Source organism: Elephas maximus, chromosome 26 (genome assembly GCF_024166365.1).
Source record: "Elephas maximus indicus isolate mEleMax1 chromosome 26, mEleMax1 primary haplotype, whole genome shotgun sequence".
Lineage (NCBI taxonomy): Eukaryota > Metazoa > Chordata > Mammalia > Proboscidea > Elephantidae > Elephas > Elephas maximus.
The window spans coordinates 46,136,495-46,159,197 of NC_064844.1; the positions used below are offsets into that span (position 1 = coordinate 46,136,495).

At 39.7% G+C, this 22,703-nt stretch overlaps 1 protein-coding gene across 5 annotated transcripts in view; it reads left to right on the forward strand.

Moving 5' to 3' along the window:
* The first annotated feature begins 1,406 nt into the window (after positions 1–1,406).
* Positions 1,407–22,703, forward strand: part of TOPBP1 (DNA topoisomerase II binding protein 1) — an 82,575-nt gene continuing 61,278 nt past the window's right edge. For 2 of the 5 annotated variants that reach the window (XM_049870579.1, XM_049870582.1), the window contains exons 1-10: positions 1,407–1,589; positions 2,569–2,659; positions 5,260–5,394; positions 7,053–7,196; positions 11,199–11,380; positions 12,440–12,636; positions 14,081–14,263; positions 14,979–15,148; positions 20,611–20,774; positions 20,927–21,177. In XM_049870579.1, the coding sequence (XP_049726536.1) occupies positions 2,576–2,659; positions 5,260–5,394; positions 7,053–7,196; positions 11,199–11,380; positions 12,440–12,636; positions 14,081–14,263; positions 14,979–15,148; positions 20,611–20,774; positions 20,927–21,177 (1,510 nt within the window). In that variant the 5' untranslated portion in view covers positions 1,407–1,589; positions 2,569–2,575. Of the gene's footprint in view, positions 1,590–1,652; positions 2,453–2,568; positions 2,660–5,259; positions 5,395–5,862; positions 5,993–7,052; positions 7,197–11,198; positions 11,381–12,439; positions 12,637–14,080; positions 14,264–14,978; positions 15,149–20,610; positions 20,775–20,926; positions 21,178–22,703 lie in introns of those variants that run through there. The other 3 variants (XM_049870580.1, XM_049870581.1, XM_049870583.1) reach the window with 3 other exon arrangements.

The following is a 22,703-nucleotide window of genomic DNA, read 5'->3' on the forward strand; positions in this document are numbered from 1 at the left end:
GTGCAAGTAGGAGAGGAGTCCTCTGTCAAGTGTAAAGTACTTGCCACATATTAATTATCATGACAGCTTCATGACAGGTTTGCACTGGAACAATTAGCAGTGGCTTCTGTTTTTCCTCCAGCTTTAGTAATATTTGTTTTGCTTTTTAGTAATTTTTGTTTTTAAGGCTTTGGTCACCCTCTCCCCAACAATGGTCTTTGAGGCCCAATGCTACTGGTCCTGACTCACCTTCTGCTGGTATATTCATACACTTAGACCCAAGCTCCTCATTGCCATCTTTAGGCTCTAAAAAGAAAAATATAACCAAGGTAGATGAAATGAAACTCTCACATTACTTTATTCTAAGTCAAGATCTTCTCAGTCTCAACAATCAAGGATAAAATAAAAAGAACGAACTAAGTAGTTTATCACTGATTTTCAACCAGCTAAGATTCTCCAAAAGCCTTGTGGCTCAGTGGTTAAAGCACTGTACTGCTAACCGAAAGGACAGCAGTTCAAACCCACCAGCAACTCCCCTGGAGGAAAGACTTACAATTTGCTCCCATAAAGATTGCAGCCAAAGAAACCCTATGGGGCAGTTCTATTCTGTCCAACAGGGTCACCATGGGTCAGAAACGACTCAACAGCAGTGGGTTTGGTTTTGGTTTTGAGATAAAGCAGGCCCATTTTAATCCCGTCCGTACTGTTTGCCATTTGAACGTTAGTTTTCATCCCCAAAACTCAGGCAAGTGCAGAGAACGAAAGTGAGATGCCCTTCGAAGGGGAGCAGGGACCACTGAAAATCTTTGCAAAGAGCCCTCTGCGTTAGCTGTGCGACCCAAGTCATCCTGACATCTTTCCTCCCTTCAGAGCCCCAGGCTGTGATAGGCGGTGATTTACATTCCTGCTCTTTTGGAGGGAAAAGACCTGGAGTCACAAAGACGGGGATTCAGTCTTTATCTTACCACTTAATACGCTACCTAGGATACACCACTTCTTTAAGACTCAGTTCTTCCATCTGTATGATGGACATACCACTATCTGCCTCACAGAGCTGTTCTGGATGATAATGTATCGTTTCTAGAGCACTGCCAGGCACAAGGTGCTCCTCGTCGCCATCCAGGGAATTCCGGCTCATGGAGACAGGGGAAAGCCTCCTTCCCTCGGGTTTTACTTTCACCACTAAAGGAACACTACTGGCCTGGAGCCCCGCGCCCTGGATCGTCAGGGGTCCGCTAGCTCCCAGGGGAGCCCAGGCCAGCCCTGAAAGTCCCAAACCCCTGGGGATCCGCCCCAATCTCTTAAAGAACTCCCCATCCCACGGCTCGAGGGCCAAACAGCCGGCCCAGCCCACCTAGGCGTTTGCATCGCCCGCCCCTCTGCGTGATGAGGCGGCATCACTTCCGCCGGAAGAGGCGAGGGGCCCGCGCCGTTGGCGCGAAAGTCGGTTCCCGTCCTCGGCCACTTCCGGGTTGTCCTGCGATTCCCCCGGGCTGGGGGCGCCGCCGGCTGGGGCGGGTCTGCGCCGGGCTGGCGCCCGACCCCCGCCGTCGTCCTGCCGGCCGCGCGCCCCCCAACTCGCCAGCCGGAGGCTCCCGGGCTCCACCAAGGTGAGTGAGTCGCGGGATGAAGACCCGGTTCTTTCTCCGCCCCAACTAGGGGCCGCAGCGCCGCCGCTGGCCTGCCTTCCGGGCCCTGGCTTCCCGCCCTTCCAACCGGCCCTCCGACCGGCGGGCGGGCCTCTGCGGCCGGAGGGGACGAGCCTGTGCGGCCGGACCCACGGCCGGGCCTGTCCCTGGGGACCGGGAGGCGGGGAGAGGCGGCCCTCTGCTCTGCGGCCGGACCCACGGCCGGGCCTGTCGTTGGGGACCGGGAGGCGGGGAGAGGCGGCCCTCTGCTCTGCGGCCGGACCCACGGCCGGGCCTGTCGTTGGGGACCGGGAGGCGGGGAGAGGCGGCCCTCTGCTCTGCGGCCGGACCCACGGCCGGGCCTGTCGTTGGGGACCGGGAGGCGGGGAGAGGCGGCCCTCTGCTCTGCGGCCGGACCCACGGCCGGGCCTGTTGTTGGGGACCGGGAGGCGGGGAGAGGCGGCCCTCTGCTTTGCGGCCGAACCCACGGCCGGGCCTGTCGTTGGGGACCGGGAGGCGGGGAGAGGCGGCCCTTTGCGGGGCACGACCTCGCTAGCTGGCTTCCGTGTTTACGTTTAAAATCCGTTTGCTGAGAGGTGGACAGTCCTCGAGGGCCGTGGATTCCGCAGGCACAGAAGTGCTTATCCTTAGGCACCGGGCAATTGAACGTCCATTTGCCGATGTGACTTACCGTAAAGCCCCCGGTGCAGGGGCCCTCATGGCCTTCAATTTAGGGACATTAGCTTCCGTCTCTGATTTGTACGGTTTGATGTTGTCATCCTTGTCTTGGATTTTGCTGACATTCTAGCATTTCTTACAAACGTGCAGGACGAGTTCATGTTAAGGTCAGAATGCCTATCCTTAGACATTCTTGCCTGCACAGAAAAATGGGTGCTTTAAAATTTTAACTAAATATATGTGGTATGTTTTTTTCTCGTTAATGATCCTTTTATTTTGACAGTTCAGACATGTCCGGAAATGACAAAGAACCGTTCTTTGTGAAGTTTTTAAAGTCTCCAGACAATTCTGAATGTTTTTTCAAAGCCCTGGAGGTAAGAATAGTTGAAAATGTGGTTTGATGCTGTAAGTTCGTTTTCTTCTTTTTAGTGTTTTTTAAAATTAGGCTTTTTATGTCTTAGCCATAGATACTTTATCTTCATAATGGTTTTACATTAATATAGATATAGCATCATTACATGTTTTTGAATTGTTTTAAGTATGTATGTTATTATTGTGTATTTGGGGTCTTTGAAACACATAACATTTCTGTTGGATGTGGCTGACCTGCAGTTCTTGGAAATTAAGTTGCTTTCTTTTGTTTACTAACCACAGTGGTTCTTTGTGTGTGAATAAATTTGAGTCATTTGTGTACTGATCACACATCAGCACTTGTTTGGTTAAGTGTTAAAAGTATGTTTCATTATGTGCGGTATAATATGGAGGGTCCAGGTACAGTGGTTAAGAGTTCGGCTCCTAACCAGAAGGTTGGCAGTTCACATCTACCAGCTACTCCTTGAAAACCCTATGGGACAGTTGTGCTGTGTCCTGTAGGGTTATTATGAGTCAGAATTGACAGCAATGGGTTTGGGTTTTGTTTTGTTTTTTTTTTTAAGAGGTGGTGTAGAGCCTTGCTACTCACAGACCTCAACAACATCAGTATGGCTTGGGAGTTTGTTAGAAAATGTATATTCTCAGGGCCTGTCTTAAAGTTACCAATTAGGATCTGCATTTTAACAAGATCCCCAGTGTGATTCTTGTGCACATTAAAATTTCAGGAGTATTGTAGCAGGTTTTTCCTTAAAGTTCATTCATCAAATATTTATTGAGTGCTCATGATCTGATTGGAAACCCTGGTGGCGTAGTGGTTCAGTGCTACAGCTGCTAACCAAAGGGTCGGCAGTTCGAATCTGCCAGGCGCTCCTTGGAAACTCTGTGGGGCAGTTCTACTCTGTCCTATAGGGTCGCTATGAGTCGGAATCGACTTGACGGCACTGGGTTTTTTTTTTGGTTCATGATCTGATAGGTACTTGGGATACATGTATCAGTTACCTGAGCAGACAAAGAGCCCTGCTTTTTCAGAGCTTACGTTCTAGCAGGGGGAAATAGACTTTAATCAGTAAACTCATATGAATAAACTATATAGTGTGCTATAAGGTTCTCAGTGATATGGGAAGAGAAAAAAGCACAGCATGTTAAGGGGTTCTGGAGGATGTTGCCAGGAGGAAGGGGAGGTTACAGTTTTAAATAGAGTAAGATCAGGGTAGGCTTTGTGGAGAAGATGATATTTGAGTAAACTTGAAGGAGGTGATATTTGAGTAAACTTGAAGGAGCCACTGGGCTCTCTGGGGAAGAAGGTTCCAGGCAGATGGAATAACCAGTTCACAGGCCCATGGGAAAGTCCGTGGATTGTCTGTCCAAGGACTAGCGAGAAAGTTAGTGTAGAGTGTACAAGGAGTGTGGGAGAGTATGAAAGGATACTTCAGAAAGTAAGGGTGAAGAAATCATTTAGGGTCTTATGGGTTATTGTAAGGACTTTGGTTTTTGCCTCTAAGTGAAGTACAGAGCCAGTGGTGGGTTTTAATAAAGGAGTTTTTGATCTGACATTGCTTTAAAAGGATCACTTTAAGGACATACAAAAAAATCAAACCCATTGCTGTTGAGTCTATTCCGACTCATAGTGACCCTATAGGACAGAGTAGAACTGCCCCATAGGATTTCCAGGGAGTGGCTGGTGGATTCCAACCGCTGGCCTTTTGGTTAGCAGCCAGGGTTGTAACTGCTGTGCTGCCAGGGCTCCTTAAGGACATAGAGACTTCAAAATTCAGGACATAGACATTTCAGAATTTGTTCATGAAATATTTGAGTATTTACTAGGTTCCAGGATAAAGTGGCAAACAAGATAGATCATGAAACTTTTGTTCTTATAGGGGAGACACTATGAATATATATACATATGAATGTAAATATACACATGCATCTGTAAACACACATATATATACATATAATACCAATATTATTATTTTTTTTTTAATAAAATAAACCAGAGAGATAGGGGAAGGGTATTTTACAAAGCATGATCGGGAAGGGCATCTCAGACAACATTTGGGTAGAGACCTAAATAAAGTAACAAACACCTGGGAGAAGAGTATTTTAGGCATCAGGAACAGTACAAAGTCCCTGAGTGAGATCGTGGTTAGCTTCTTCCAGGCTTACCTAGAAATCTGGAGTGGTTAGAGTAGAGTAAGCAAGAGGGAAGAGAGGTAGGAGGTGAGGAGATAGGTAGGAGGTGAGGAGATAGGCAGGAGGCAGAGTGTATGGTCTTGTAGGCCACGGTAAGAAATGTGGATTTTATTCTTAGCTTGGTGGGAAGCCCTTGAAGAGTTTTGAGCAAGGGTCACATGATCTGGTTTGTATTTTCAAAGAGGTTACTAGCTTCTGTGTAGAGAATTGATGTAAGGCAAGGGAGTAAGGAGGCTACTTGGGAGGCCACTCCAGAGTCCAAATGAGAAGGTAATCGTAGTTTACAATAGGGTGGTAGCAATTCAGGTGGCAAAAGTGGCTGGATTTGAGATGGACTTTGAAGGTAGAGTTCATAGGGCTTAAATACAGGTGACTAACTTCAGGTGTATTCTTACTTCATTTTTTCTTTCAGTCAATAAAAGAGTTCCAATCAGAAGAATATCTTCAGGTTATTACAGAAGAAGAGGCATTGAAGTTAAAGGAAAATGATAAATCACTTTATATCTGTGACCCTTTTAGTGGCATTGTCTTTGATCACCTCAAAAAGGTTTGCTAACAAAAAATGTTTTCTTTTGGTAATTGGTTTTTTTTTGCATCAGTGGACATAAATTCTTTCCTGATCATGAAATATTATGCAAATTATGAATACAGTGGTATCCATTTGGTTTTGGGAACCAGAATAATATCTATAAAGGCTAATTAAATTACAGTAGGCTTCTATTGTATGTAGTTTTTATATTTCAGGGAGTATAACTTCACTTAGTATATGTGATGTTTCTTAATTGTTATAGCCTAAGACTATTGCTCGTACTCCCTATCATTAAAATTATGTTTGTTTCAGAAATTAAAATTTTGATGGAAGTTTTACGTGAACCCTGTAGTAATGATGCGTCTTAGTGATGGAGTTCTCCTGTACTCAGACAAGCTGAAAAATTATATGCTAAAAGGAGGCATTTCGGGGATGAGTATTACGAATACACCATTGAGGCATCTTATTTCTTTTTGTTGATTCTAGAGTCTACTGACTCATTACTTTTTTGGTGTCTGGACAAGAGAGAAGCAGTGAAATAAAAGTAAACTGGCTGTAATTCCATCCAGATTACAAAGAAGTGATTCTTGTTTGAAGGAGAAGAAAACATAGAAGAGTAGGTAGATGCAGTATCTGTACAATTTATAAAAAGTCTGTGCTCACCTTTGCCAAAAATATTGTTGGTCTGATCCTCCCCTGGGAACCCTGGTGGCGTAGTGGTTTAGAGCTATGGCTGCTAACCAAGGGTTAGCAGTTCTAATCTACCAGGCACTCCTTAGAAACTCTATGGGGCAGTTCTACTCTGTCCTGTAGGGTTGCTATGAGTCAGAATCGACTCGATGGCAACGAGTTTGGTTTTTTTATACTCCCTTTGGAAATAACCACTGCTTGTTTTTTTTGTCAGATAGAATCAATAGCATCAAAAGCTTATTTTCTTACGGCTGATCTAAAGATAGCAGTAATCTTGTACCCAGCAGATATTTAAATCAGTCAGAGCAATCAGTGGTAACTTTGGCAACGGTAGGCTTTTTAGTCAGCCTTGAGTTTGCTGCTGTTGAGCAAGACTGTTACCATCCTTATGTCATTACCAATGAAAATAAGAGTTATTTTTTGAGTTTAACCTGCAGTGTTTTAGGAGAAATCTTTGTGGGTCTTGGAAAACACTGAGGTGCAGAGAAAATATTTAAAACTTCAATATAGAAACTGCCTAGAATTATACTTTTTTTATGGTAGCATAATGGATATTTTGGAGGGAGGTTACTTGTAGGCATTCATACTTTTTAAGCACTTCATTTGCTGGGAGCTTCGTTTGAAAAATACACATGCTGTTTCCTAATTGTTACAGCCTGAGGCTGCTGCTCGGCCTCCCTATCACTAAAGTTATACTTGGTTCTGAGATTAAAATTTTGATGGCAGTTTGAGTGAGGGGCTTTTGGAGCTTATTTCTTTTGATGGCTTGAATTGCTTTGGGTTTGATTGTGTGTGCGTGTGTATGTGTGTTTATTTAATGTGTGATGTTTCTGAGAAATTATAAAGTTTATTTTATCCTTGTAACAATTTAGTGATTTTTCTGCAGTGGTCATCAACTTCTGTAAAGAATTAGTAAATATCACAAAATGTAATTTTTTAAGAGTGGTACTCTTTTTTCGACTTACTGAAACTTTCTTTTTTTGTAGCTTGGATGCAGAATTGTTGGTCCTCAAGTAGTCATGTACTGCATGCACCACCAGCGATACGTCCCGAGAGCCGAACATCCAGTTTATAATATGGTGATGTCTGATGTAACTGTGTCTTGTACAAGCCTCGAGAAAGATAAAAGGGTAGGTAGTGGAGAGGAATATCATGATAAATATACATATATTTTCACAGTTAATTTTTTTACTGTGTCGGAGATACCTTGAAAGACCTTGTACTTCGTGTTCATGCCCTATAACAAAGCTGATATACAGCAACGTATATCGGATTTTTAAAAATAAATGGAATACAACAAAAGTAGTCTTACTGAAAACGAAGGCTAATTGAACATTTTTTTGTGTTGATTAAAAGGAAACTTATTTTTTCCCCTACACAGCCAGTGAGCTTATTTTTAGATCACTTACATTTCTGCACCATAGATGTTGTTGTTAGGTGTCATTGAGTTGGTTCCGACTCATAGCGACCCTGTATACCACAGAACGAAACACTGCGTGGTCATGCGTCATTCTTACGCCCATTGTTGTAGCCACTGTGTCAGTTCATCCTGTTGAGGGTCTTCTTCTTTTCCATTGACCCTGTACTTTACCAAGCGTGGTGTCCATCTCTAGGGACTGATCCCTCCTGATAATATGTCCAAAGTATGTAAAACACAATCTCACCATCCTTGCTTCTAAGGAGCTTTGTGGCTGTACTTCTTTTAAGACAGATTTGTTCTTTCCTTTGGCAGTCCATGGTATGTGTATTCCGTATTCTTCGCCAACACCACAATTCAAAGGTGTCAGTTCTTCTTTGGTCTTCCTTTTTCAGTGTTCAGCCTTCACACACATACGATGCAATTGAAAATACCATGGCTTGGGTCAGGCGTACCTTAGTCTTCAAGGTGAGGTCTTTGCTTTTCAACACTTTAAAGAGGTCCTTTGCAACAGATTTGCCCAATGCAACGTATCTTTTGATTTCTTGACTGCTGCTACCGTGGGTATTGATTGTAGATTTAAGTAAAATAAAATCCTTGACAATTTCAACCTTTACTCCGTTTATCACAATGTGGCTTATTAGCCCAGTTGTGAGGATTTTTGTTTTCTTTATGTTGGGGTGCAATCCGTCCTGAAGGTTGTGGTCTTTGATCGTCATCAATAAGTGCTTCAAGACCTCTTCACTTTCAGCAAGCAAGACTGTGTCATCTGTATAACACAGGTTGTTAATGAGTCTTCCTATAATCCTGGTGCCTCGTTCTTCTTCATATAGTCCAGCTTCTCAGATTACTTGCTCAGCATACAGATTGAGGAAGTGTGGAGAAAGGATACAACCCTGACGTAACGTTCCCTGACTTTAAACCACTCAGCATCCCCTCATTCTGTCTGAACAACTGCCTCTTGATCTATGTACAGGTTCCTCATGAGCACAGTTAAGTATTCTGGAATTCCCATTCTTCTTAATGTTATCCATAATTTATTATGATCCACACAGTCGATTGCCTTTGCATAGTCGATAAAACACAGATAAACATCCTTATGGTATTCTCTGCTCTCAAACAGGACCCATCTGACATCAGCAGTGATATCCCTGGTTCCATGCCCTCTTCTAAATCCAGGCTGAATTTCTGGCAGTTCCCTGTCGATACACTGCTGCTTTTGAATGATCTTTAGCAAAATTTTGCTTGCATATGATATTAATGATATCGTTCAATAATTTCCACGTTTGGTTGGATCACCTTTCTTGGGAACAGGCATAAATATGGATCTCTTTCAATCGGTTGGCCAAGTAGCTGTCTTCCAAATTTCTGGACGGGTGAGCATTTCCAGTGCTGCTTCTGTTCGTTGGAACATCTCAATTGATATTTCATCAATTCCTCGACCCTTATATTTCACCAATGCCTTCGTTCCTGATCACATGCCGCCTCTTGAAATGGTTGAACATGAACGAATTCTTTTTGGTATAATGACTCTGTGTATTCCTCCCATCTTCTTTTGATGTTTGCTGCGTCGTTTAATATTTTTCCCATAGATTCCTTCACTGTTGCAACTCGAGGCTTGAATTTTTTCTTTAGTTCTTTCAGCTTGAGAAACAGAGTGTGTTCTTCCCTTTTGGTTTTCCATCTCCATCTCCTTGCATGTGTCATTATAATACTTTGTCTTCTGGAGCCGCCCTTTGAAACCTTCTGTTCAGTTCTTTTACTTTATCATTTCTTCCTTTTGCTTTAGCTGCTAAGTGTTCAAGTTTCAGAGTCTCCTCTGACATCCATCTTGGTCTTTTCTTTCTTTCCTATCTTTTTAATAACCTCTTGCTTTCTTCATGTATGATGTCCTTGATGTCAGTCTACAACTCATCTGGTCTTCGGTCATTAGTGTTTATTGCATCAAATCTATTCTTGAGGTGATCTCTAAATTCAGGTGGGATATACTCAAGTTTGTACTTTGGCTCTGACATGCTTGCTCTGATTTTCTTCAGTTTCAACTCGAACTTGCATATGAGCAATTCATGGTCTGTTCCACAGTGAGCCCCTGGCCTCGTTCTGGCTGATGATATTGAGCTTTTCCATCATCTCTTTCCACAGATGTAATCACAGATGTTGATTCCTGTGTGGTCTGTCTGGCGACATCCATGTTTATGGTCACTGTTTATGTTGGTGAAAAAAGGTATTTGCAATGAAGAAGTCGTTGGTCTTGCAAAATTCTATCATTCGATTTCCGGCATTGTTTCTGTCACCAAGGCCATATTTTCCAACTACCGTTCCTTCTTTGTTTCCAACTTTGGCATTCCAGTCACCAGTGATTATCAGTGCATCCTGTTTGCATGTTTGATCAATTTCAGACTGCAGAAGCTGATAAAAGTCTTCAGTTTCTTCATCTTTGGCCTTAGTGGTTGGTACATAAATTTGAATAATAGTCATATTAACTGGTCTTCCTTGTAAGCGTATAGATATTTTCCTATCACTGACCGCGTTGTACTTAAGGATAGATCTTGAAATGTTCTTTTTGACAAGGAATGCAACACCATTCCTCTTCAAATTGTCATTCCCAGCATAGTAGACTATAAAACCAAAAACCCATTGCCATTGAGTCGATTCCAACTCATAGTGACCCTACAGGACAGAGTAGAACTGCCACTATAGAGTTTCCAAGGAGCGCCTGGCGGATTTGAACTGCCAACCCTTTGACTAGCAGCTGTGGCACTTAACCACTACGCCACCAGGGTTTCCATAGTAGACTATATGATTATCTAATTCAAAATGGCCAATACCAGTCCATTTCAGCTCACTGATGCCTAGGATATTGATATTTATGTGCTCAATTTCATTTTAGATGATTTCCAACTTTCCTAGGTTCATACATTGTACATTCCAGATTCTGATTATTAATGGGTATTTGCAGCTGTTTCTTCTCATTTTGGGTTGTACCACATAAGCAAATGAAGGTCCTGAAAGCTTTACTTCATCTGCGTCATTAAGGTCGACTCTACTGTGAGAAGACAGCTCTTCCCCAGTCATTTCCTGACTGCCTTCCAACCTGGGGACCTCATCTTGTGGCACTACATCAGACAGTGTTCCACTACTATTCATAAGGTTTTCACTGGCTAATTCTTTTCAGAAGTAGATTGCTGGGTCCTTCTTCCTAGTCTTAGTCTGGAAGCTCAGCTGAGACCTGTCCTCCACGGGTGACCCTGCAGGTGTCTGAATACTGGTGGCATAAACTTCCAGCATCACGAGAACACTCAGGCCCCCACAGTAGACAAACTGATATGCATGTGGGGGCACCATAGATGGATAACCTTAAAAAAAAAAAAAAAGGATCCTAACTGGGCCTTGTGAATAAACAATGTGCTCTTTGTTGTGGGAAACAAAGATTCTAAGAGACGCATATAAATATGTCATACATTTTTAAATACGTACATATAAAAATACAGTATTTTAGAAGCAACATGGTTTAATAAATTTATGGAGTTGAAAGGGATAAACGTAATTATTCTTAATTTACAATTCATATCCAAAATATAATTTGTTTAAATATTTAACTTTATAATGGTGAGAAGCATTTGTGTATTTAAGCTAACAACAAAAGGTATCTATGGGATATTGTATAAAAAAGGTATTTTGGCTTCAGTATTAATATTTTCTTTTGGGGCTACAGGAAGAAGTTCATAAATATGTACAAATGATGGGTGGACGAGTGTATAAAGACCTTCATGTATCAGTGACTCACCTTATTGCAGGAGAAGTTGGTAGCAAAAAATATTTAGTCGCTGCAAACCTAAAGAAACCTATTTTGCTTCCTTCTTGGATAAAAACACTTTGGGAGAAGTCACAAGAGAAGTAAGAAAGACATTTAGATACTTTCTAGATTTGAAAAAATGATGCATTGAGTCATTTTAGCATACTCTGGGTTTTCATATGGGAAGCTTAATGGTAAGTTGTTTCCAGTAGAGCAACTGTTTCTGAAGTACTTGAGAAGATCAGTGCGACGCGATGCTGCAGCTCTTTTCTATTTTGCATTATCCTTCGATACTGTGCCTGTGTGTTAAGATGGAAAGTGAATTAACCATTTTCGCAGTCGTATTCCCTCCCAAAGGGGGCGTTTATAAGGTTGAACATAAACATGTAAGCCATGAACTGAGAAGTGATTATTCAGTAAATGTTGCATCTGTTTTATGTACGTGGCGGGAGCTAGGCGTTAGATATATACAGTACCTGGAGAGCAAAACAGGATAGCATTCCTGCCCTTGTGGAGCTTAGAGCCTTTTTCAAAGGACAGAGTTAAGTTCTCCTAAAATTAAATTATCAGCCCAAAGCCCAGATACCACAGTTTGAATTATTTAGGCTTTTTTCTTTGTTTACTTTTGACACCATCCAGTACATCCCAAGCATGTCTCCATGTTGGCACCTTTATTCCCAGCCTGACTACCTCATTAGCACATCTGCACAGCATGGCAACAGGATGATAATGGTATTTCTGTTGTATTCTGCCAAAAATCGTTGTTTATTATTTATATAGTATAATGGAATTCTAAAAAGTCCGTTTTTCTTGGAGGAAACCAAAATACCTCTGTGTTTCTAAGTAGAGATTCAGACTTAGAACTTTGGAACCTGTACCACTTTGACTGTTGTGGACTTTCGAGTTTTATTTGAGAGACTGTGTTTGAAACTTTTTACTAGTGACGTGGTATTTGGCTAGGTGAGCAATTAGTTTAAATCTGCATGTGTTTGTCAGCTCTCCTTAAGTAGAGAAAAATGATTATGAACCCTAAAAAATGAGGAGAGCAATAGCGATAGTCTATCATGACTTCATTTGTCATTATTCTTATTGTAAATTTAAAACTATCTGGTATATTATGCAATATATTAATGTTTCTTTCTACTATTTGTTTTTTCCAGAAAAATAGATAGATACACCGATATAAACATGGAAGACTTCAAGTGTCCTGTATTTCTTGGCTGTATAATCTGTGTGACTGGTTTGTGTAGCTTAGACAGGAAGGCAGTTCAGCAACTCACAGTTAAGCATGGAGGTCAATATATGGGACAACTAAAAATGAATGAATGTACACACCTCATTGTGCAAGAACCAAGAGGTAAAGCTGTGTTTCCTAAATGGACAAATGCAAAATTTTCTGTAGCATTTATCATTTAGAAATCTTTACAGAACACCTTTGCTTCTGCCATGTTAATAATCTAGTTTGATATTTTTTCCCCTCAAAATCTTGCAAAGATAATTGGGTTCACAATCTCTAGAAAAGTTATATGACCATCCTAATATTTATCCAGGTCATTGAATAAATATAAAAAAACAAAAACTTTCAGTGGGGTTTTGTCTAAGTTTATTGTCCAATCTTTTAATTAAAAAAAAATTCCCAGAGTTACCAGATACTTAGGAAAAAGGAATTTTGGGTGAATCACCAGAAAGCTAAATAGATGTGGCTAAGTTTCATTTCTTTCTAATGACAGATTTGAAAGGCTTGATTTAGTTTTTAGTTGAGTGGACTAGCTTGACTGAATAGAAGTTACACCCTGTAGTTAAAAGAAGAAAATTAGCAATAAGAATTCTTATAAATTGCTGTTGATTTTGTTGTTCTTTATCCTTTTTATCTATTCTGAAGAATATTTTTAATAATACTCTTTAAGTATGTATAAGTTAATGCTTTTATTGTCTTTTTTATATCTGTACTACATTTTACTAAGCTACCTTCGTAAGTGATAAAATTAGAGGAAAATGTAAAGTTACTGATAAGTCAGAACTTTGGGCGTGGCAACTGCACTAGGATGATTGTGACTGGAGCTGATACTGCCAGTACTGTTTGGAACGTAACTTATCTCTTGGCTCTCAGGAAGTGAAAAACAAAAAACAAAAAAGCTTTCAGGTTACTGCTTGCTACATATTGACCGCAATTTTCCTTTGATACTGTTTTCAAAATACATTGTGTTAAAGTTCTTCAAGGTGATAAAAATGTACATATTCTTGATATAATTTATCTATTTGCCTATCTATCCTGGACTTCAGTTGGAATCCTGTTGACAATGGAGTAGTCTATTCAAAGCTAGCATTTTTTATAGTGCATGTATTTACAATTTTCACAGTTATATACATTCTTATTAAAACCATGTCTTAACTGTGTGCTACCCCATTTTACAGATTAAGAAACTGTGGTTTAAAGAACTTAAGTGATGGAGTGTATACTCAAACCAAGTCCAATATTATTTCAGTTACCCCACAGTTGCTTCTGTGTCCCTATGCTATTTGTGTAAAAAATAAACTCTGTCAGACGGCACGCATGTTTACACAAGATACAGAAAATATAGTTGGGTAATAGTAACCTAAAATACCCCTTTTTAATACATGATGTGTAACGTACTCATGAAAATTAGTAGTAATTACTGAGAGCTTTAATTTTCTTTCAGGTGAATTTTTTTTAATACCATATCATAATATCAGTATTTCTTCAAAGACAGATTCTAATGGTCTGCATGTTTCTGTGTGTATTTCTCTGATGCTCTTTTTCTCTTTAATGACTCTGATAGGTCAGAAATACGAATGTGCCAAGAGGTGGAATGTTCACTGTGTGACCACGCAGTGGTTTTTTGACAGTGTTGAGAAAGGCTTTTGTCAGGATGAGTCTATATACAAGACAGAGCCTAACAAACCAGAAACAAAGACTGTGCCTGAGACTTCGACTCCTACTGGCCAGGTCAACGCACTCGATAGTAAGTCTCATTTGGGATTAAAGTAAATAATCATTTTTAAGACAATCCGTTTTCTGTATAAGAATTGATTTGTAAGGAGTTTGACCTGTTTTTGCTGTGAGTCCATGCATAATTGAATAATAAAATAGCTAGATTATAGTAAAAAAAGTAACCCTGACTATGCCTGGTTTTTCTTTTTAGAATGGATTACTTCCTTTCACACTCTGATGTAATGTAATAGATAGTCAAAGAAATTAAGAATATTAATGGATAGAGACTTAAAATAATTTTTAAAAACTTTAATGTACAGAACAAATTTTCTGTGTTTGTTTTCTTCACTTGTTATAGACCGTCTGTATTTGTATTAAATTTCTAATAGTCTCTCTAACAGTCTCTCTCTTGTAGACGCCATGCTGCGTAAGTTGGCAGGTTGGTAACACGTAAACTTTTTTCAAATGTAAGCTTCCTGGGTTTTAAAGCCAGTGACTTCAGCTTATTGTGGAGAACAAGGCATTATTAAGAAAGGATATTAAATATGTTTTCATTTAAATGAGATATGAACCTTAATTTTTTAGTTCCATTTTCCCTTTTCATACTCTGCTACCAAGATTTCAATAAAAACATTCGAATCTTTGGAAATTGTTCATTTTGTTCGAAAGAAAATTTAATCATCGGAAAATACTCAGTGACAATGATTTTATCTCCATAAATTTATATATCTTTTTTTATTATGTAGGTCGTACTCTTTCAGACGTCAGCCACATTTCTAACATCAATGCAAGTTGCATAAATGAGTCCATATGTAGTTCAGGCCTTAATAGCAAACTGGAGCCTAAGCTGGAAAATCTAGAAAACCTGGATATCAGCGCATTTCAAGCACCTGAAGATTTATTAGATGGCTGCCGTGTATGTACCATCTATATTGTGTAGTAAATACAGTAAGTGACGATGTTGTTTTTGTTAGGTGCCATTGAGTTGGTACCAACTCATAGCAACCCTGTGTACAAGAAAACAAAACAGTGCACATTCCCGTACCATCCTCAGAGTCGTTAATGCTTGAGCCCATCATTGCAGCCACTGTGTCAATCCATCTCATTGAGGGTCTTCCTCTTTTTCGCTGACCCTCTGCTTTCCCAGGCATGATGTCCTTTTCCAGGGGATGGTCCCTCCGGATAACATGTCCAAAGTATGTGAGACGAAGTCTCACCATCCTTGCTTCTAATGAGCGTTCTGGCTGTAGTTCTTCCAAGACAGATTTGTTTTGTTCTTCTGGCAGTCCCTGGTACATCCAATATTCTTCACCAACACCCTAATTCAAAGGCATCAGCTCTTCTTTGTTCATTGTCCAGCTTTCACATGCATATGAGATGATTGAAAATACCATGGCTTGGGTCAGGCGCATCTTAGTCCTTAAAGTGACGTCTTTGCTTTTTAACACTTTAAAGAGATCTTTTACAGCAGATTTGCCCAGTGCGATTTGTTGTTTGATTTCTTGACTGCTGCTTCCATGGACATTGATTGTGGATCCTAGCAGAATGAAATCCTTGACAACTTCAGTCTTTTCTCTGTTTTTCATGATGGTGCTTATTGGTCCAGTTGTGAGGATTTTTGTTTTCTTTATGTTGAGGTACAGTGCATACCTACAGTTGTAGTATTTGATCTTCACCAGTAAGTGCTTCAAGTGCACTTCAGTTTCAGCAAGCAAGGTTGTGTCGTCTGCATAACGCAGGTTGTTAATGAGTCTTCCTACAATCCTGATGCCTCATTCTTCTTCATATAGTCCAGCTTCTTGGATTATTTGCTTAGCATACAGATGTAATAGGTACAGTAAAAGGATACAACCCAGACACACACCTTTCTTGACTTTAAACCATGCGATGTTCCCTTGTTCTGTTCGAATGACTGCCTCTCTATATAAGTACAGGTTCCTCATAAACACAATTAAGGGTTCTGGAATACCCATTCTTCTCAGTGTTATCCATAATCTGTTATGATCCACACAGTCGAATGCCTTAGCATAGTTAGTAAAACACAGGTAAACATCTTTCTGGTATTCTCTGTTTTCAGCCATGATCCTTCTGACATCAGCAGATATTCCTGGTTCAACGTCCTCTTCTGAATCTGGCTTGAATTTCTGAAAGTTCCCTGTCAATGTGCTGCTACAACTGCTCTTGAATGATCTTAAGCAAAATTTTACTTGTGTGTGTTATTAATGATATTGTTTGATAATTTCTGCATTCTGTTGAATCACCTTTTTTTGAAAGGAGTACAGGCATGGATCTCTTCCAGTCAATTGGCCATGTAGCTGTCTTCCAGATTTCTTGGCATAGATGAGTGAACGCTTCTAGCACTGTATCTGTTTGTTGAAACATCTCATTTGGTATTCCGTCAATTCCTGGAGCCTTGTTTTTCACCAGTGCCTTCAGTGCAGCTTGGACCTCCTCTTTTAGTACCATCAGTTGTTGATCGTATGCTGCCTCCTGAAATGGTTTAATACTGACCATTTCTTTTTGGTACAGTAACTCTGTATTCCCCCTTTCTTCTTTTGATGCTTCCTGTGTTGTTTAATATTTTCCCCACAGCATCCGTCAGTATTGCAGCTTGAGGCTTGAATTTTTCTTCAGTTCTTTCAGCTTGCGAAATCCAGAGCATGTTCTTCCCTTTTGGTTTCCCGTCTCAGTCTTTCCACATTTCATTATAATACTTTGTCTTCTCGAGCTGCCCTTTGAAATATTCTGTTCAGCTCCTTTACTTTATCATTTCTTACTTTGACTTTAGCTACTCTGTGTTCAAGAGCAACCCTCAGAGCCTCTTTTGACGTCCATTTTGGGCTTTTCTTTCTTTTTAATGACCTCTTGCTTTCTTCAGGTATGATGTCCTCGGTGTCATCCCACAACTTGTCTGGTCCTCGGTCATTACTGTTCAGCAGGTTGAATCTGTTCTTGAGATCATCTCTAAATTCACATGGCATATACTCAGGGTCGTACTTTGGCCTTCATGGACTTGCACCGATTTTCTTTAGTTTTACCTTGAACTTGTATATGAGCAATTAATGTTCTGTTCCACAGTGAGCCCATGGCCTTATTCTGACTGACGATATTGAGCTGTTTCATCATCTCTTTCCACAGATGTAGTCAGTTTGTTTCCTGTGCATTGTAGTTGCAGTTTATGTTGGTGAGAGAAGGTATTTGCAATGAAGAATCATTGGTCTTGCAAAATTCTATCAAGTGATCTCTGCCATCATTTCTCTCACCAAGGTCATATTTTCCAAGTACCAATCCATGTTTCCAATTTCCACCTTCTGATCGCCAGTAATTATCAGTGCACCTTGATTGCCTGTTTGATCAATTTCAGACTGTAGAGTTTGGAAAAAATCTTAAGTTTCTTCATCTTTGGCCTTAATGGTTGGTGTGCAAATTTGGGTAATAGTCATATTAACTGTTCTTCTTTATAGATGTATGGATGTTATCCTATCACTGACAGCATTGTGCTTCAGGATAGATCTGGAAATATTCTGACAATGAATGCGACGCCATTCCTCTTTGTCATTCTTGGCATAGTAGACCATATTATTGTCTGACTCAAAGTGGCCAATACCAGTCCAGTTCAGCTCACTGATGCCTAGGATATCAATCTTTATGCATTCCATTTCATTTTTGACAGCTTCCAATTTTCCTAGATTCATACTTTGTACATTCCACATTCTGATTATTAGTGAGTGTTTGCAGCTGTTTCATCTCATTTTGAGCCTCGCCACATCAGCAAATGAAGGTCTCAAAAACTTGACTCCATCCATGTCATTAAGGTCAGCTCTGCTTTGAGGAGGCACCTCTTCCCCAGTCGTGTTGAGTATCTTTCAACCTGCGGGGCACATCTTCTGGCCCTGTATCAGACGGTGTGCTTCTGCCATTCATAAGGTCTTCCCTAGCCAGTTTTTCCAGAAGTAGACACCAGCAGTAGCCTGAAAACTCAGTTGAAACCTGACAATCAAGGGTGACCCTGCTGGTATTTGAAATACCAGTGACAAAGCTTCTACTACCACAGCAACACACAAGCCACCACACTACAACAAACTAACAGACGTGCAGCAGATAGTAACTGATAACATCCATTAATACTTTGTAGCCTGACTTCGAAGACCCTTCATTGTTGGGCTTGCTTCTTATCTGAGTAAACTTAAGCATGTGCACCCACTAGGCCATGTGCATTCTTTGACTGTCAGGGTCTCTTTGCCTGGAATGTTCTTTGATCTGCTGTCCTTCAAAGTTCATTTCAGTTTTCAACTCTTCTTTGAACCCTCCCACCTACATCAGCCTCTCCATTATGTTTTAAGAGCACTTAGTTTCTGAACTACTTACTCGATTTTTATTTCTAATTTTCATTTATTAAGCACTTACAATGTGCTAGATGCTGTGGTAATCATTTCATGTATATTAGATTAATATGTTGTATTTAATCTCATTTAGTTCCCACAAATTAAACTGTATATTATCCTGAGATTGAGACTTAAAGGAGTAAAATTCTTGTTTAGGATCACACAGATATTCCCCCAAAGCCTGTTTTCACTCAGAAGTCTGTGTTCCTAACCATTATGCTCACTGTTTTTTTTTTTAACGTCTTTTGGGTTATTTAATTTTTTAACATATTAATGATCTTCTAAGTTTCTTGATGGAAACATCATATGCTATACTTTCTCCGATCTAGAATACCTCTCACATTATATCTACTCCTCACTTACCTGCTGCCCTTACCTGACATTTTATGTTTACAACAATAGTAAAACTGCTATTGGGCTATTTTGCATATTAACAATGTACGTCTGGCAATAACGAATGTCGAGGTGCAAGGCAAGAGTAACGCTGGCTGTGATTAAGATTATGTGTCAGCTTGGCTGGGCCATGATTCTCAGTGGTTTGGCAGTTACGTAATTTGGCAGTTACATAATGATGTAGTCATCCATCGTTTTGTGATCTGATGTTGTCATCCTCCATTTTCACATAACACCAATTTTCACATAATGACCTGCTCTTTGGAACCTAGCCACGTTGATAAGTGAGGAGTGGATGTACTTCATATAATCTTGTTTGTAAAGTGAATAGGTTATGCATCAGTTCTCACAGGGTAGCTAGTATTTTACCCCATTTTATCATTGAGAAAGGAAATTGGGCAAATGACTTTACCTTTCTATACTTTGAAAACTTACCAGCTTATTATCAGAACAGAAAATGTCTTGCTTAATTTTTTTTTGCTGGGCTATACTAATGCTAGAAACCCTGGTGGTAGCTACAGCTGCTAACCAAAAGGTAGGCAGTTGAATCCACGAGGCGCTCCTTGGAAACTCTATGGGGCAGTTCTCCTCTGTCCTGTAGGATCTCTATGAGTCAGAATCGACTCGACAGCAAAGGTTAAGATTATTATACTAACTCTGGATATGACTTTTAATTCTTTTGCTTTTATATAAAGTGTGTGATTCTTCTGTTAAAATATATTCTAGCGATGGAGATGATTTAATTTGGGACATAAAAAAAATTATAGATACAGTTAGGAATAACTTTCTTATTTTTATGAAATATTTTTAAAGACACGTGATGTAAAACAGGTGAAAATTTTTCTTATATTGCTTAAATTTGTTTAAATGTGTATATATCTTGAGAGTAAACAATAAAATTATTTATCCTCAAAGCATTGTGCTTTAGCTCTTTGGCTTAAATTTTCTTGTTTAATCAACTTTGTTGTGAAAAAGATACTTCAGTTTATAAGAAAATAGTTTTAAGTAACTTGCTCTTTCTCAGATGGTTAACCATTGGCAGCTGAGCCAGGGTTTAAACTCAGGTTTTCTGAATTCAATTAATTACAGTTTATTTTTCTAACTAATATTTACAAGTAGTAAGACTGTCACAATTCAAGAAGCAGCCTTCATTTTAAGACCCTCAACAAGATGGATTGACACAGGGGCTACAACAGGGGGTTCAGAAATAGCAACAATTGTGAGAATGGCACAGGCAGGCAGTGTTTCATTCTCTTGTACGTGGGATCACTATGAGTCAGGATCAACTCAATGGCACCTAACAACAATCAACAATATTCAAAAAGTACTGGATCCTGGCTTCTATTGTATTTAAAGCCACAAAATACTTACCAGGTATTTACTGTGAAAGATAATGTGTTGTGGGTTTGCAAAAAATGATTAAAAATCACAGTTTCGGAATATGCTTTTCACTTCTTAATGTATCTCAAAATATAAAGAACAGTTGTCTAACGTGCAGTCGATTTACGTGCATGTTTTTAATCAATGTGTGACTACTGAGAGAAATAAAGCATCTTAAATATTATTAATCTTTCAAAGTAAATGTTTTCTTTCTTTGCAGATATATCTTTGCGGTTTTAGTGGCAGAAAGCTAGATAAACTGAGAAGGCTCATTAACAATGGAGGTGGAGTTCGTTTTAATCAGCTCAACGAAGACGTAACTCACGTTATTGTGGGAGATTATGACGAGGAACTGCAGCAGTTTTGGAATAAATCAGCCCACAGGTTTTGTCGGTTTTTCTAATTCAACGCAATTTCTACTATATAATGATTTTTTCTTAAAATTGCATGTTCATGCGATTCTGGAAACTGCATGGCAAGTGGAATGATGGTCTTTATAGCTTAAACTAATACATAACTATGTACTATTTTTGTAGGCCTCATGTAGTGGGAGCAAAGTGGTTGCTAGAGTGTTTTAGTAAAGGCTATATGCTTCCTGAAGAGCCATATATCCATGCTAACTACCAGCCAGTAGAAATGCCAGTTTCAGATCAGCCTGAAAGTAAAACAACAGTTTTAAAAAGGAATAGCAACAGCTTTTCTAAGCAAGACTTTACACTGAATGAAAACCACGAGCAAGCTGATGAGGATCTGCTCTCCCAGTACATAAACAACAACTCAACAGTAGGTGAGGAGTAAGTCCCTGGTGTTTGCAGTTACAGAGAAATATTTTAGTAGCCACGTGTGTACGTAGATGGTTTCTGCCAGGTTTTCTATATTTGAAGTTACTCTACCCTTTTATTCCCTTAAAAGTTTGTTTTTAACTTTTTTCTAAGCTGGCAAGACTCTGAACCCTCTAACCCCCCTCCTCTCTCCGACCAGGCAGCTCCCCTTTGATCTCTGTTTTGTATCCAGGCATTGCTTACTGTATGTTTGAGTTTGGAATGACACGGACATTTGGTTATTTTGTGTTTGTTTTTATTTCGTTAATCTGTTATCTTTATTATTGTTTTCTCTTTTTTCCTCTAATTTTTAAGTTGCATTAGTCTATTATTCTGTAGTCTTTCTCCTTATCTAGGTGTTTATGTCTCTAGCTGCGCCTGAAAGTACTCATTTGGTTGCATTTCACAGGACCTGTAACAGTTTTGTAATTGTTTAGTCCTAAGTATTTTCTGATTTTATTATCTCTTTTTTGATCTGTGAGATATTTAGGTGGTGGCTTTCATAATACTCTTATGCACCTGAGAAAAATTTTTTCACTGATTGTTTGGAGGACCCTGTGTGTATATATAGGGTTGCTATGAGTTGGAATCAATTCAACAGTAATGGGGTTTTTTTGAATATATGTATATGAACTCACGTTTTGTCTGCTTGATCTATGGGTTAATGACATGTCCTAAATTCCTCCACTGTGTCAGTTTCTTCCTATAAAACAAAAACCAAACCAAAACCAGTACCATCGAGTCAATTCTGACTCATAGTGACCCTATAGGACAGAGTAGAACTGCCCCATAGAGTTTCCAAGGAGCGCCTGGCAGATTCGAACTGTCAACCCTTTGGTTAGCAGCCGGAGCACTTAACTAGTACGCCACCAGGGTTTCCATAGTTCTACCAAATTTGCTTTTGTATGTATATTGAAGCTTTATTATGTGGTGATGCTCATTTTCTAACGAGGTTTTCACTTCACATCTTTTTTGTGTAACATTAATATAACTGTCCCTACCTCATTTGGGTTAATATTTATGCTGGTATATCTCTTTTCCCAACATTTTGCCTTGTGGATGGATTGAGTCTTCCTCCCCCCACTCGCAACTCCGTATCTTTCCCTCTACTGGTTTCTAAGTTACATGTGATATTTATATTTCTGGAGACTACCCTTGGAGTTTTAATGTACATCATAACTTAACAAAATCTAAAGTTAATATTTTTATTTTCCTCTTGAACAACACAAAAACCTTAGAACACTTCATCTTCAATGATCACCATTAACTACCACCCCTATTTACACACACTAACATGCTCAGCTTATATGATTTTTGTCATCTAGTATCTCTTTGTCTTTAACATGCTCAGCTTATATGATTTTTGTCATCTAGTATCTCTTTGTCTTTTTTAATCTTGTGTTTAGGTGTTAATATGGTTGTTTGAGGTCCCTGAGTGGCGCAGTTTGCACCCCAGCTAATCTTAACGGTTGATGTTTTGAACCTACCCAGC